Genomic DNA, 15,700 nt, shown 5'->3' with positions numbered 1-15,700 from the left:
AACCCAATTGTCGAGATGTCGAAGAATAATTTTTTCCTGATGCAGGATAGCGTTGCACTCGGTCGATACGAGTTATGATCGCAGGATGGTTTTCCCGGTTTTGGAATAGCGATAACTCACTTGTCTCCGATCACGCGGGACAACGTTCCGCTCAGCCTTTTTGCTAAGTCAAGCAGATTCTTCACCAAATTGAATTTAATTCTGGGGCCCTTTTCTCACAGTCACGTCACCTAGTGAAAATCTTGCTCCTTTTCACTCCGGTTTGCCACCAGAAGAAGAAAAAAGAGAAGAAGATAGTACAGGAACGATTTTCTCCCTGTTTGCTCCGGAGTACTTCTAGTTTCTTCTGGTACTGGAACAAACCTATTGTTGCATGAGAGGAGTACTACTTTATTCTTATTTACAACGAATACGAAATTCGTTTGGTTTGTATTCTCGTTAACGGCAGCAAAATCAAACGGGCTTACTATTCGTTCGAATCTAGCATTCGTCGTAAACAAGAATAAGGGTTAAATGCCATAATAACCTCTAAAAGTGAAAATGAAGTGTATTTCGGATTGCAATTAAAGCTTTTTAATTAAAAGGAAATAACGTTTTTATTGAGACTAGTTTTGAGGCTTACGTTATTTTAAATGAGATTTTGAAAAAAGCGTTTATAAACAAATCAGTCTTATATCCATACGTAACTTAAATTATTTCTTCTCGGTTTTCTTGATAGGTTTTCCCGTCTGCTCTATCGGAATCCTCCTTTCCGTCTTCGATTCGGGTAGTGCCAGCTTCGGAGCTTTAATCGTTAGAACACCATCGGAAGAAAGTGATGAAACCACTTTGTCCGCATCATGCCCTTCAGGAAGTCGGTACTTGCGGATGAAATGACGCGAAACAAAACCATGCTCGTCCTGCTTCTCTTCGTGTTTGCCTTCCACCGTGATGAAATTGTCAATCATTTGCACTGAGATCTCCTCCGGAGCAAACTGCTGAACGTCTACGCTCACCTGAAATCCAGCTTTGGAGCGCATTACAGCTGCATGATTGTTTTGGGCTTGGCGGTCAACTGTGTTGATCTGTGGGCGTTTCACCATCCGACGATTGGGGATTTGGTCGATTTCCAGAATGAGTTCGTCTGGGAAAAAGTCCTCGCCAAAATATTTCTCCAGTATGCTCGATGGCCTGGGTGGGACGTCCCAAGAATCGTCACACAATCCGTGGAACAGAATCGGAACTAGCGACATTTCGTTTGCACTATCAACACTTTTCGAACTTTTAACGACAAAAGTTGGTATGTATAGGTACTTGAATCACTTGAACGTACGGTGCTTTCAGTACTCTTTAATTTACTTAGTCGTATGCCGATTGCTGTTTGTTTTCAACTGATACTGAGTGGTGAGCTCCTCACGGTTTTATATACACATGAGATGGTCTCATTCACGCGAAGTGATTTTTCTAGACTTTTCACGAACGATACAGTGAGTTCTGCATGAAAAAGAACTTTCCATACATACACAGTCACTCACGAGGAAAAAAGTGTTCATGGATGAATTCTGTCGGCGAGCTCTCACTTGTACGCCAAGCTGCACGCTTTTTCGCAGGTATATTTTTAAACAAAGAAATTTAAAGCATTTGCCCTATATTTTTTTAAAGCATATGTAATGCAGTTTCTATGTAACCTTTACCTTACTTTCTTTCAACACGTTAGGGATCAATCTCAGCAGCATTGTTATTCTATTATCAGACCGTGTAAATTAGGCGAGAAATCAATACATAGTATGAAAACTGAGACGAGACATGCAAATGCAGCCAGACCATTTAAACTATGTGAGGCAAAAAGAGAAGCTATATGCGACGAACGATAGAATGAACGAAAAAAAAAAAAGAAAAAATATCTATCAGCAAGTCCCGTCCCACTTAAAATAAAATTCAAAATTTACATTGTTTAATACACGTGCGTTCTTTGTCGCTTAATAATATTGATTAATTTTGGTGGCAACAAAGATTGCCACTACCTTGAAAGCCCAAAAATATTAATGACAATATAAATGCCCTTTCATTTTCCGATGACAATATTAATTGTTATAGTTGCGACTGCCTTACAGAGGCACTGAAACCAGTGCTAAAACATTGGTGGCAATATGTTTTCCATGTTGCTTATAGAGACATGAAACATTTTGACGTATTATCTACCACAAATTCAAACATATTTTTAATGGATTGCAGGTAAATCTACAGGGTGTTTGGTTCATGGTTAAGAATCTCTCGGGTGGTGATAGACTGCCATATTTGGAGAAAAAAATTGTTCTACACATACCATCAAATCTCAACCGTTACAGAGTTATTGAACTTTTTGTGTAAAAAACTTATTTGTCTTAAAATACCCCTAACTTTAAAAGTATACTTTGTATTTTAAATGTTTTAGTTCCATTCGAAAGGCGAGAAAATTTCGCATTGAGTGATGCCCTCACATGTTTCAGCTAATGAGTTTAAGTAGCCTTTTCAAAGTAATTTATTGAAAATAAAACAATTTTGAACGATTTTTCGTTCATTTATTGAAAATCCTAATAGTTAACCTCATCATTTTAATAATTCAGATTGTTAGTCTTGATGAGCTGCTTAATTCGTTCTTTGACATGATACACTTACCTTTTCTTATTTTCACGATTTTTGGTTATTCAACTTGGATATTTTTATTTCATTTTCACTAGTACCACCTCTAATTGAAAAATTATGGCACTTATTGTACTTTTTTTTCTTTTTATTCGAAAACCAGGAAAATTCTACAGTGAAAAATGTATCAATACCTTTCAGTTAAGTGAATTTAGTATTCTTTTAAAAGTAAATTAGTTTAAAGTTAGTGCTATTATTAGCATTTTCGTTGATTTTCTTTAAATAGTAAATAATAAACATCACCATTATTATCATGGAAATAATGCATCTCAGCAAGTTCTACAGTTCTTTCTTTGACTTCATTCAATTATCTCTTTTGGTTTCGACGCAAAATCGTTTTTATCACATCGTTTCATATGCAAAAATAACGATTTCGTACCCACTACATTTGTGGCGAGGTCACGCTGTGTTAACTGTTAAATAGCAGCAAAATGAAAAGAGATATAGACAAAGTGTCAAATAAAAAGTTATAGAGAACATTAAGGGGCATCAAATGAATAATAGTAGCGATAAATTTTGTTGATTAATAATTATAATAATTAAAAAACTCTCCAAAAAACACAAATTTTGAGTTATTTCGTTAGTAAGAAATCATTTAGTACACTTAACTAAAAGATATTTGTACATACACTGATAGGAAATTTTCTCAGCTTTCCAATTAAATCTTGTAAATTACGATATAAAGCATATTTTTTAGATTAGAGTCTTTTAAGCACTTGCAAGTCGGTTACAGGAAAAGTATAGTAATGAAATTACAAAGAAATGAGAAGAGATAGAAATATGACGTCCAAGAACAAATTTTGAACTGTCCTAAAACCCAACTTTTGGATAATGGATATTGCTATAATCATACTTCATTATTTCGAGAAAATTACCAAAAACCTCCTCAAAAACACAAACTTTTAACTACTTTACAGCTAAAAGGCAATTAAAACTAATTTCTTAAAAAATAAGAGAACACCATTGAATAGGAAATTTTCTCACCTTTCGAATGGAACTGAAATATTTAAAATACAAAGTATACTTTTAAAGTTAGAGGTATTTTAAGACAAATAAGTTTTTTACACAAAAAGTTCAATAACTCTGTAACGGTTGAGATTTGATGGTATGTGTAGAACAATTTTTTTCTCCAAATATGGCAGTCTATCACCCCCCGAGAGATTCTTAACCATGAACCAAACACCCTGTATATTATGAACTGCACAAATTTTATTATCTTAAAATAATTTGATCATTGTCGATTTGTCAGTGTAATGAAGCTTATTTTGTCAACAAAAGTGCTCTCAAATCGTCATTTAGAGTATGTTGAGGAGCAACAAACGTTTACGAACTGTTAATAGTCATGTGTTTACAATAGCTGCCACTGTCTTATAAAGGGTTAACAGTGATTCACTGCTCTGCCCTCAAATAGACAGGACTGCGCTCATTCGTGAATATTATAGCGGTTCTAGCATTTTCCTGAGCTACAGCTACGTACGAAGCTTCAGTGATGAATGCCGTGCACTCACGCTAGTATTAAATGAACCTAGCACATTCTAGCAATTTCCTGAGTTACGCTACGGGGATTCTCTGCTGAATGCAGTGCGCTCACGCTGGTATAAAATGAACCCAGCACACGAGGTCACCATCAGTTACTGTTTGAAAGTGCTACAGAAAACGTTAAAGTGAAAGATTTGTAACGAGTGTTAATTTCAATTTACTCAGTGTAATCCAAGCAATATATACAATGTCGCTCATTCCGATTTTGTTCCGTGATTGGTGGGATGACTGCCTGGACAGTCCGCTACGAGCCTCGCGAATCCTGGATCAGCATTTTGGCACCGGAATTACGGCTGACGATCTTTTGACAGCACTCACAGCTTCAAGCAGAGCGAATCGTCCCAGAGTTGGCTACGTTCGTCCATGGCGTAATACACATCTGGCCTCGCGTAATGATTCCGGATCCTCAGTCAACATCACAGGTGATAAGTTCCAAATTAATCTGGACGTTCAGCAGTTTTCACCGGAAGAAATCACTGTGAAGGCGACCGACAAGTGCATCACCGTTGAAGGCAAACACGAGGAAAAGCAAGACGAACATGGTTTCATCGAAAGGCATTTTGTGCGACGATATATGCTGCCAGCAGGACACGATCATAATGGTATCGTGTCCTCGTTGTCTTCGGATGGAATTCTATCGATAACTGCACCGAAAAAAGCTCTTCCACCTCCGGCTGAAGAGAAGGCTATCCCTATTGTGCAGACAGGACAACCGATGAAAAAATTACCCGAAAAGAAAGCGGCAGAGAGCGAAAAGTTGGTGGCGAATGGCAAATAATAACCTTTAAACAAATAGTTCCTCTATATCAATAATGCATTAGCCATATAAGTACAATTTCAACAATGTGAAAAAGCATGTTAATAAACTAGTTAAGCTCAATGATGTTTTTATTAATTGAAGGAAACTTAGTAAGATTATTTTTTTGTGAGTCTGATGCTTTTGGACCAATTGAACAATGTAGTTTGAACTTAGGTCATCACCCTTAATCTGAATCGAATCTACTCCCGTTAAATTCTTGGATGACAGAAAGCTTAATAAGAGAGAGAAATGCTTATCCGGCACCCCATCAAAACCGTCCACAAAAGATTTGTCACAAGCATTTTTACAAATTCCGTTGAATATAAATTCACGTATATTTTCTGTATCGGGTAGAGAATTGTTTCAACATTACATGACTCCCATTTGGGTTAGTGATCAGCGTTGCAACGCTGAAAAAACTGATGGATCGTGTACTTAGCCATGACACGCTAGAACCGGCAATATTTGTCTAGTTGTGGTGGCTAGTCAAACATTTGAGGACGCATTGCCAATTTAAAGGATTCAGCGAAGTATTTGCGTGAAGCGAATTTATGCATTATTGATATCAAAATTTTAGTGCTACCAATTGCCGTATCTTGGGTAAATTATTGTCCAGGATGGGTTTAAACCTAACACTGATTGCGTACAAGCGATCATGGGATATTAGGTTTCGAAATCGGTTAGACAACTTCGTCGATTTCTCAGTATAGTAAATTCCCAACAAACAATTTTGCTGGATATTGGCTTGAACAGTTATTGTTCAACTTATTCTCTCGGATCAAAGGCTTGTTCAGCTTACATTGTTATTTCTGGTTGCATTTACCGAAACCAACAATCAGATTCACCGCCTCCCTCATTGATTAACTTTCCAACCGACTGAAATTTCATGCAGAATCGAATGCTTGAGTGCAGAGTATATATAAATTTGTTATTATGTGGACAGTTTGAAGGCAGAAGCTGGCATCTTCTACATTTTCGAGCATATGTGAACTGCGAAATCTTTATCTGATGCACTTTTGCTCGATAATCCCACTCAGAGCTAACATAGAAACAAAATTCAGTTCGCTTCTGAAGCCGAACATATCCGAACCTGAATGCGCTGTGTCGTGAGAACGAATGATGAGGGAAACGAACCAAACATTCCATTCATCGCGGTGGGCATGAATTGAATTTCGTATCTCTTTCAAGTTCACACAGGGATGTCATTTTTTAAGCTCTGTACCCACTAACCCATGCATACCTACAGACTTTAACAACTCATTGGATGATGAACTTCTATCCAGGAATTAAAAAATCAACACGGATGAACAGGCCATAATTTGTACGTGCAAAATAATCATGGTAATTATGATGCATCTGTACCAACTGCACCGTATTTCTCCCACACACTGATAAAACATTGATAACGCTACCACATCGATGTACTACAATGCAACTCTGACACGTCGCGTTTCTAAATTTTTTGACTACACAGCTGTTGGAAAATTACCGAATCGAACTGAGTGTGATACCGGCTCACCTTTGAACCTGTTGGTATGTGCAGGGCTTTATGGTCACACCTTAAGGCTCAAGTTACTTTCTTTGAGCATGTGTTAGAATTGAGCGTTTGGTAGTATGCGTAGGAAAAATTGTGTACTGCTTTGCCGCCGATTTCTCCTATAAAGCATTCATTAAACTCTAAAAAAAGAAAATCAGTCAATTTATTAGATTATCAGGATTCAAATCATGCAAAATGGTTGGTTTAAAAACAATTGACCCGGCGGGAAGGTGCTTTTGAAAAAGTGGCTGTGGTTTTTTCACTGCGCAGTTGTGTTGTGTGCCCTGGGATAGTTTGATGGTGTGACGAAAAATAATCACCACTTTTTCAAAAGCACCATTCCACCCGGTCAATTGTTTTTCCACCAACTATTTTGCATGATTTGAATCCTGATAATCTAATAAATCGACTGATTTTCTTCTTTTAGAGTTTAATGAATGCTTTATAGGAGAAATCGGCGGCAAAGCAGTACACAATTTTTCCTACGCATACTATCTAGCGTTCAATTCGTGTAGTGTAGACGCTCACCAAAAGTTCTTTGAACCTTAAGAGACTAGAATAACAAAGAGACAACATGTACCGTTTGGAATTCTCGACAAACATATGATTACGGCTTAAAAGCCAACTGTCAAAATACTCTTTGAAAGGAAATTCCGGACAAATCGTTACTCGCCAATCACACACATTGGTAGTAAACAAAAGAGAAAAGTTTTCTCTTTCATTAACTGCTATGAACTGTGTTTATCCAGTAACGGTTTGTCCGGAATTTCCTTTCAAAGAGAATTTTGACACAAACATATTCAAAACAAACCATTTCTTCATTCAGTTATCCAATATTTTCGCTTTTTAACAAATGTCTAACAATTGAGTCATCTCAGGTATCTGACTAGTGAAAATCGAGCTTCGAGCAAAAAAGGCAGAACAATTTGAACTGTCAGTGGGGCCCATAATTTGTGTGCCCGCTGAGATGTTGACTTATGTCAGTTCAATACAAATGGGATAATGGTGCCATATACGTGTTCGTAATACACACGCTTGCATTATATCAATATAACTTGCAGCCCGGCTGTGCGAATGGAATCAAGGAATATCGGGAATTTCAAAAACGTGCAACATGCGTGCCAGACTTAAAATTTTCGAATGGTTAGCACTAGCTATACTACCCACGTATCCCGCTGGCCCTGTTAATGGGTACGGTGGCAATAGGTTTGTTCCAGTACCAGGAGAAACTGGAAGTACTCCGGAGCAAACAGGGAGAAAATCGTTCCTGTACTATCTTCTCTTTTTTCTTCTTCTTTTTGCTCCGGAGCAACAGGGAGTAACTTCCATGTACTGGAACAAACCTAATGCTAGCAATATTAATCCTTACTCGCAAATATTTTTTCCTACAACTGTGCTGTTTCACCTTCATCCTAAAACAGAATTCGATTAGCCCTGTTCTAGTCAATATTGGAAAAGAATTTAGAAATATATTTTTCCGCGATTTCCCATAAAGTTTGCTAGAAACGAATGTCCATCTGGTTCAACTCCAACAGATCCATCCGACCCGAGAAGGCTACTCAATATGTTTACGAGCTGCTGTGTTTTGTCGAGTTAAATAATCGTAAAAACAAGTTCTATATCGTCGCTGTTGTGCTATCTTATGACAAGCGCCATTTAGCACTTTTCGAGAAAAACGATTTTTAAAGTTTGAGATTGAATATCTGAAAATTTATAAATGTTAGAAGCTTTTCGGAGAAGGCATTCGATGCTTCTATCTTTTCTGAAGTAAACTCTCGATTTGTGCGAAGATCGGTTGACTATATTTACAGTTTGTGCTTAAAATGTAAACCAAAGTCGCTCACATACGTGTCATAACTGTGTATTGATGATAAAATATGTATGACGTGTCACAAATGTGTACAGAAGATTTCATATAAAAATGAATTATAACTGATTCGTAAAATTATGCGTTATAGATCACTATGTCCAATATCATACTTTTCCATGTGATAGCAGCAATATCAGGTTACAAAATGATGGTATTAGAACACAAAGTTTTTCCAATTTTCCTCCTTTATTCAGGAAAAACAATGAACAAAAATTGGTTTCATTGACAATTTAGAGACAATGTATATCAAACAATGTTATTGTTGACAGGTGACTAGACGAAACAAATGTTGTTCTTGCATAATCCATCACTACATTTCGGTATACTTTCCAAAACAAGTGGAAATCTCAAAAGGAAATTTGTTCAATAATCATGAATATATAAGCCGACCATTCCCAGAAAAAAACTATGGTAGGAAAAGTTTTGCTACCGAGACAAGAACCTAGCTAATGGTTATGGTTGATCTGCATAGAAATTACCTATGTCATCAGAGACATCTGTTGGCTTGCTATAAGCTTTTCGGCTTATAGCAAGCCAACAAACCTAGAATGTTGTCTCTTTTTTCTTTGTCATAAGATAGCACAACTCGATCACTCGAGAAATTGGCGCTTGTCATAATCGTGTTTCGCTATATCTCAGTAACCCAGCAGAATTTCAAAATTCTGAAAACGCGACTTTATGGAGATTTTAAAACTTAGTAACATGGCATATCTAACTCAGTTCACCCCAAAATGGCGTTTGTCATAAGATAGCACAACAGCGACGATATAGTGATCCAACTCTCAGGTCCTGCACTAGCCTCATACGCAAGGTCAAAAGAGTTGACAACTAGCAGGATGCACATGTCGCCCACCCAAGCGAATCGATCTATCCACTTGTAAGAGTATACATCTTCCAACCAGCAATGAAGACTTTTGAACCAATGAGAATGGACCATGCCAGTCGAAGGCCACAGACGTACCATCCCGTTGAGAACAGCTTGAATCAACACCAGATGTTGCTCCAAATGTATGTGATCCCAGACTGACTTGGATAGTTCCATCGAGCCTAGCTTGCAACTGTGCTCCATTCACCCATAAATAATGAAAAACCAAATTTTTAATATAACTTGCTATTTCTACCATTCTATATTTCTTTGTGGAGAAAAATTCGGGTAGTTTTTTTTTCTCCACAAAGGAGAAAATTGTTTCAGTCCACTTTTGTGCGTTAAGAGCACATAACATGAAACTAAATTAGTTACGGAAGTTGCGTGCCGACTACGTCTCATCAGAATCCGACACCAACACTTAGTGATTGAACTAAACTAGCGCCGGATTGACGCTAGCTCCAAAAACGAAAACTATTTGTTTCTGAGCAAACCCCTAGTATTGCGTGATGTCCCGTAAAAAGAGGACGAAAAGTGCTACTAATCCAGAAATTAAATGAAGCCAATTTTACTGATTAAAATTGAAATTTTTATTAAAAGCTTGTTTTAACAATAACATAGTTTATTCGAAGGGGATAGCTTAAAACAAGTATGCTAATCAGTCTTATATATTTATTCATTTGTCACTCCAATTAGGAATTATTGTTTCCTTCAACCGGTCCTTTTGTCACCTCTACCGGAATTGTTCTTCCTGTTTCTGTAGCCGACTCCGGTAATGCCAATTTGGGAGCTCTTATCGTTAGAACTCCGTCGGAGGAAAGGGATGAAACCACTTTATCCATATCATGTCCTTCAGGAAGTCGATACTTGCGGATGAAATGTCGCGAAACAAAACCATGCTCGTCCTGTTTTTCTTCGTGTTTGCCTGCTACCGTGATGTAGTCGTCTACCATTTTCACTGATATCTCCTCCGGGGCAAACTGTTGGACGTCTACGCTGACCTGGAATCCATCTTTGGTGTGCTTTACGGCTGCATGATTGTTCTGGGTTTGGCGATCAACCGTGGTAAACCGTGGACGTTTCAACATCCGACGCTTGGGAACTTGATCGATTGCCAGAATGAGATCGTCGGGAAAAATGTCCTGGCCAAAATATTTCTCTAGTATGCTCGATGGTCTGGGTGGAACATCCCATGAATCGTCACACCATCCGCGGAACAAAATCGGAACTAGCGACATTTCGTTTACACTATCAACACGTTTCAATTTTCGATCTTTCGACGACAAAATTAGATTTAGGTTTTTTTAATTATAGGCACTTTGAATGTGCGTTCGGTTCTACACAACTCGTTCGCTAAATCGTACGCTGATTGTTTTCAACTTCAACTAATACTGAGCGGTGCAGTGAGTTCCGCTCGATTTTAAATACACAAGAAGAGGTTGCATTCACGCGACGCGATTTTTCTAGACTATTCACGAATGGCCCAGTGGGTTCTGCTTGAAAAGAGAACTTTCTGCGTAGCAAAGTGACTCAGCGTCACTCACTATATCAATGTGTTTACGAACAGCTCACCAAAAGTGTTCATGGGATAAACCTACGAATGGCTTTCACATATGCATGGAAACTGTGAGTTTGCGGATTGAGATACAATTCGTAATTCGTTCGCATGGATGAATTCTTTCGGAGAGCGCCCACTTTGCGCGCTATTTTACTATTGTAAACAAAGGGAATTTTAATGCATTTTAATTAAATTGCTCGTTTTAATTATTCAACAGATTCGGCTTATCAAAAGGAAATAAAAATGAACTGTAACGAAACCGTAATTTTCACAAGAATTTACAGCAAAGTCTACAATGTAAAATCGACTGTTACAGTAAAAATGGAGGAGGGCGGTGTGATTATGGATCTTAACATTAAAAAATTGATTTTTCTCCATTCCATACATTTTAATCGTAGGAACAGTAACATTTAAAATCAATATATTGTACCATTTTTTCGCTGGACAGAACTGATTGTTACATGAAAATCTATTGTTTATCTACTGAGAGTACACTGCGTCGAACAATGTTACTATTCAATATATAACCTATTGTTTTGATTTCTGAAGGATCAATACTTTGTTAATTTCTATCCGCATTCTTTTCTAAACATTTTCGAATAAATGTAATTATTTAGCTTGGTTGACCCAAGCGTGAGTTCTACCTGACGGTTATTTGAATGCATACAATTTCCGACAAGGTATTAAAATAAGCGTTTATAACATACGGAATATCATTCCCAGCCATTAAATTTTGTCCAGTGATGAATAAATAAACTCACTGTACCTGTAAATAATCTGAACAGCACTCGTGAATATTCTAGTATTTTCTTGAACTACCCTACAAAGCTTCAATGATGCACTCACGCATGAATAAAAATGATAGCACATTCTAGCATTTTCCTGAGTTACCTAGAGCGCTTCAATGGTGAATACCGTGCACTCACGCGGGTATAAAAATGAACCGAGCACACGAGGTCACCATCAGTTACTGTTTGAAAGTGCTACAGAAAACGTTAAAGCGAAAGATTTGGGACGAGTTACTATCAGTTTACAAAGTGTAATTCAAGCAATATATACAAATGGCGCTTATTCCAATTTTGTTCCGTGATTGGTGGGATGACTGCTTGGACAGTCCACTACGAGCCTCTCGAATCCTGGATCAGCATTTTGGCAGCGGCATCACGGCGGACGACCTTTTGACAGCCCTCACAGCTTCAGGTAGGGCAAATCGTCCCAGAGTCGGCTACGTTCGCCCATGGCGCAATACAAATCTTGCTTCGCGTAACGATTCCGGATCTACAGTCAACGTTTCTGGTGACAAATTCCAAATTAATTTGGACGTGCAGCAGTTTGCGCCGGAAGAAATCGCTGTAAAGGCGACCGAAAAGTGCATCACCGTTGAAGGTAAACACGAGGAGAAGCAGGACGAACATGGCTTCATCGAACGGCACTTTGTCCGACGGTACATGTTGCCGGCAGGGCACGATCATAACGGTATCGTGTCCTCATTGTCTTCGGATGGTATTCTGACGATCGTTGCGCCAAAAAAGGCTCTTCCACCGCCGGCGGAGGAGAAAGTGATCCCTATTACGCAGACAGGACAGCCAATGAAAAAGCTATCAGAGAAATCTTCGAATGATGAGAATTCGGCGAAAAAAGTCAAGAATGGTAATTAAGTGTTTATCGTTATTTCCTTTGCATTTAGTTTTTCTAGTTTTAAAGACTGCTATCATGAACTGAATAATTTAAACTTTTCATTCAATAAATTTGATTTATCTGTATAACTAAAAGTAACGGTGATTTTACATTCTTCGAAAAACTTTAATGAAGTCCTGGATGCGATTGATTTGGCTACGAATGTGTGTGGTCTCGCTAATTACATTTTGGCTAACAAACGCTTTCTCAATTCAAATTCGCGAGGAAATTATCAAACACCCCTGTTCCTGTTTACGACGAATGCGAAATCTTATTAAATTAAATTAACAAAACCGTGACGAATGAAAAAATACTTTTAAAGTCACGTAAATAAAAATAAAGTAAAAAAAAATTAACAAAACGGAAAAACCGAGTGGAAGAATGAACAAAAACTGAAATAATTAAAAAAACTAGAATGAAAACAGCGATTAAAATTTGAATTTGAGGACTATCGTTTCAGAAAGCCCTGAAATGGTTGTAAATTCCCTTTGATTTGGCTGCTAAATCCCAGTTAAACTCATTCCGGAACCGGTTCAGTTTTCTGAATGGGGTCAGTATGGATTCCAGCTCAAATGCAACAACCGATTCCGACTCAATCGGTTTCAGAATTGGTTGTTGCATTTGAGTTGGAATACATACTGACTCCATTCAGGATTCCGAATCAAATTCCGAATGGTTTGACCGGGATAAAGCTATGCAATGAACCTTTCCGTGTTTCTATTATATTTTTTATGTTCTCGTTCTCGTTATTATTTTAGGGGCATCGCTAAACATTTTACATAAAGATCCAAGGGTATTCCAGATTGATAGAAGGGCCTTAATAAATGATCAGGAAACTTGTTTTTTCTTTGAAACTAAGTGGAATAGTTATAGTTAAGTCAGTCCTGGTACGGATAGTTTGGGTAATGGCTAAGCTGGTCCATGCGAGCGACATGCACTCCATTGGAAAAAAGTGATTGGGCGGGGGAGTGTTCGAAAGGTTTGTCGATCGTAGTGTCAAGTCATCTAGTATGTCAACCTGTGAATCATCCGTATGGTAACGTGTTTGTCATGGGTGTTCGCACGAATGTGGCTACGCGTTTATAAATTCGCGTTTGTAAATTTATAAGTGCTAACGATCATTTAATTACCAGTGTGTACGAATGTTGGCGAGATCGCGAGCATAAGTACGTGTGGATGATTGCAACTGTATGCGTTTGTGACCAGGTTTGTGTTATCGCGAAAGCCACAAGTGTTTGTACGTTTGTGAGTACATATGAGAGAATATGCAATAGATTGTGCTAATGAATGTTAGTATGAATCTAATTTAAGATACAGTAATAAAAAAAATAACACGCCGCATAAAGAACAAAAAAAGAGATCAATTAGTAGTGTGTAAATCAACCGACATTATTTTTGGTACACATGCGTAGTGGAAAAGCAAACTAATAGAAGTACAAGAAAACAGACTAATGAAGTAGAAGAAAAGAACTCATGTAACATGCAATCAAACTATATGAACTCGTCTAAATACCAGCAAATGACCCCGGAACACCGGAAAAAATGACAACCGAATCCTAGAAATGATTACCCACTATTCTATCGTATACATCAGTTCTGCATCCAATCCCTGACCCAGCTATCTCAAATACTTAAACGAACACATACACAGATAGACATACGACTAGCTCATAACAATTGTACACAAGTACTGAAAACTACAATTATTACTACTCGAACACTAATAGGTTTCTACTTATAGTTATAATTCTTTAATGTTCACGATGACGAAGCCGATAGATAAATCGACACACAATGACCTCCACTGCAAGAAGTGTCGACCAAACACCTTCTATTAAGCTGTGGAACAATGTTTGCAAATACGGCCCACAGCAAAAGCCTATCCATATCAATACGCATGTCGGCCACGCCAGCGCGCACAAGCTAAGGGTTGATCGTTAGTTTGGACTGATGCAGAGTACATGGAGAACTTTATTTAGTCAAATTAAGTATTATTTTTGTGTTTTTCGAATTCATCTCATCAGGAACTAGCACCAACTGGGTGTCTTGTTTGACGATGTATCTAATGTAATACCCGAATTAGAACTAGTTAGATACAAAAAAAAACAAACAGTTCACACGACACATGTGAACGACTAAAGAACTGACTTGTGCCAGGAAGGAAATGCAGATTTGCTGACGAGAATGCGAAAACGAAATCTTGTCTTTTGGCTAGGGAGCCAAACGCCTGGCATGCACTTTTATTTATAGGATAATTAGATTAAACCAATTTGCACATTAAGGGTACAAGACCTAACGTAAATTAAGTTTGATTTTTATGTTTCGTATTTATATCGTCAGCACTAGCACCAACTGGGTGTCTAGTTAGACGATGTATCTAAACTAGTACCCGAATTGGCACTAGTTTTATTTGAACCAAATCCTCAATATAGTCGTTTACTATATACCATAAATTGTCGTTGCCATATTTGAAAAATTCTTGAAGTGGAATGCTTCAAGATATTTAGTTATACCAAATACATATTTGTATTTGGTTATACTATGACCTGTTTTTCCGAGAAAATGAAATAGACTTGTTCTGCAATACGAAAGATGGAGTTTTCAAATTAATGTAGTTCCATTGAATTAATTTAATCACATTCATTCGAAAAAGCGATCCGCCGCACAAAAAAAATGTGTGGGCAAGATTCTATGGACCCTCATCCCCCAGTAAGTCCAGTCGGAAGATGAGCCAGAATTCTGGCCTGGGTTATCGAGCTATGTCATATAAACAAATCCTATGTATAACCAGAGGCGATAGTTGTTCGAGGAGGACCAAGGCCTTCGTACTACAACCCGTCGTGGAGCTGAACCTTTAAATGCGCAAATCATTTTTTTTTCTAATTTGAGAAAATCATCTCACAGCTTTAGGTAGTAACGTCCTAAAGCTGTGAGATGATTTTCTCAATATTACCAGTATCATTACCAGTATCACGCCAAATTGGACCATTACTCAAGTGTGAATACTCTTGTAAAGTGCCTTCCGCGTACTTGTTCCTTGGATTTAGGAAAAGTGCACCGGCTATTCCCAGGTAATTCGACTTAAACGTGTTCTTTTACCACTCGTTGAAGGACTATGCACACTAGGGTGGGACAAAAAATAGATTCCAGCTCCGAGCAACTTTTTAGGTACCATTTGGGTCCTAGAACATCTG

General features: G+C 37.9%; 4 protein-coding genes across 4 annotated transcripts; 2 read left to right on the top strand and 2 right to left on the bottom strand.

Annotated features, from left to right (window-relative positions):
* Window positions 1–609: 609 nt before the first annotated feature.
* Window positions 610–1,361, bottom strand: LOC131692537 (protein lethal(2)essential for life-like). Its single transcript, XM_058979649.1, has one exon. It carries the CDS (start codon window positions 1,230–1,232, stop codon window positions 693–695), a length of 540 nt encoding a protein of 179 aa, XP_058835632.1. The 5' UTR covers window positions 1,233–1,361; the 3' UTR covers window positions 610–692.
* A 2,941-nt stretch (window positions 1,362–4,302) lies between these two features.
* On the top strand, window positions 4,303–5,071 carry LOC131692525 (protein lethal(2)essential for life-like). The gene has a single exon (XM_058979632.1). The coding sequence runs from the start codon at window positions 4,388–4,390 to the stop codon at window positions 4,976–4,978; it is 591 nt and encodes a 196-aa protein (XP_058835615.1). The 5' UTR covers window positions 4,303–4,387; the 3' UTR covers window positions 4,979–5,071.
* Window positions 5,072–9,876: 4,805 nt separating this feature from the next.
* LOC131692534 (protein lethal(2)essential for life-like) lies at window positions 9,877–10,674 on the bottom strand. The gene has a single exon (XM_058979646.1). It carries the CDS (start codon window positions 10,507–10,509, stop codon window positions 9,964–9,966), a length of 546 nt encoding a protein of 181 aa, XP_058835629.1. The 5' UTR covers window positions 10,510–10,674; the 3' UTR covers window positions 9,877–9,963.
* A 1,107-nt stretch (window positions 10,675–11,781) lies between these two features.
* On the top strand, window positions 11,782–12,569 carry LOC131692523 (protein lethal(2)essential for life-like). Its single transcript, XM_058979631.1, has one exon. It carries the CDS (start codon window positions 11,891–11,893, stop codon window positions 12,485–12,487), a length of 597 nt encoding a protein of 198 aa, XP_058835614.1. The 5' UTR covers window positions 11,782–11,890; the 3' UTR covers window positions 12,488–12,569.
* The last annotated feature ends 3,131 nt before the right edge of the window (window positions 12,570–15,700 follow it).

Source organism: Topomyia yanbarensis, chromosome 3 (assembly GCF_030247195.1).
Source record: "Topomyia yanbarensis strain Yona2022 chromosome 3, ASM3024719v1, whole genome shotgun sequence".
Classification (NCBI taxonomy): Eukaryota; Metazoa; Arthropoda; class Insecta; order Diptera; family Culicidae; genus Topomyia; species Topomyia yanbarensis.
The sequence above is the reverse complement of the archived record's forward strand: the minus strand, read 5'-3'. Positions and strand labels throughout refer to the sequence as shown.

Coding starts and splice junctions, on each gene's coding strand:
- LOC131692537 (XM_058979649.1), bottom strand. CDS start 1,232: ATGTCGCTAGTTCCGATTCTGTTCCACGGATTGTGTGACGATTCTTGG.
- LOC131692523 (XM_058979631.1), top strand. CDS start 11,891: ATGGCGCTTATTCCAATTTTGTTCCGTGATTGGTGGGATGACTGCTTG.
- LOC131692534 (XM_058979646.1), bottom strand. CDS start 10,509: ATGTCGCTAGTTCCGATTTTGTTCCGCGGATGGTGTGACGATTCATGG.
- LOC131692525 (XM_058979632.1), top strand. CDS start 4,388: ATGTCGCTCATTCCGATTTTGTTCCGTGATTGGTGGGATGACTGCCTG.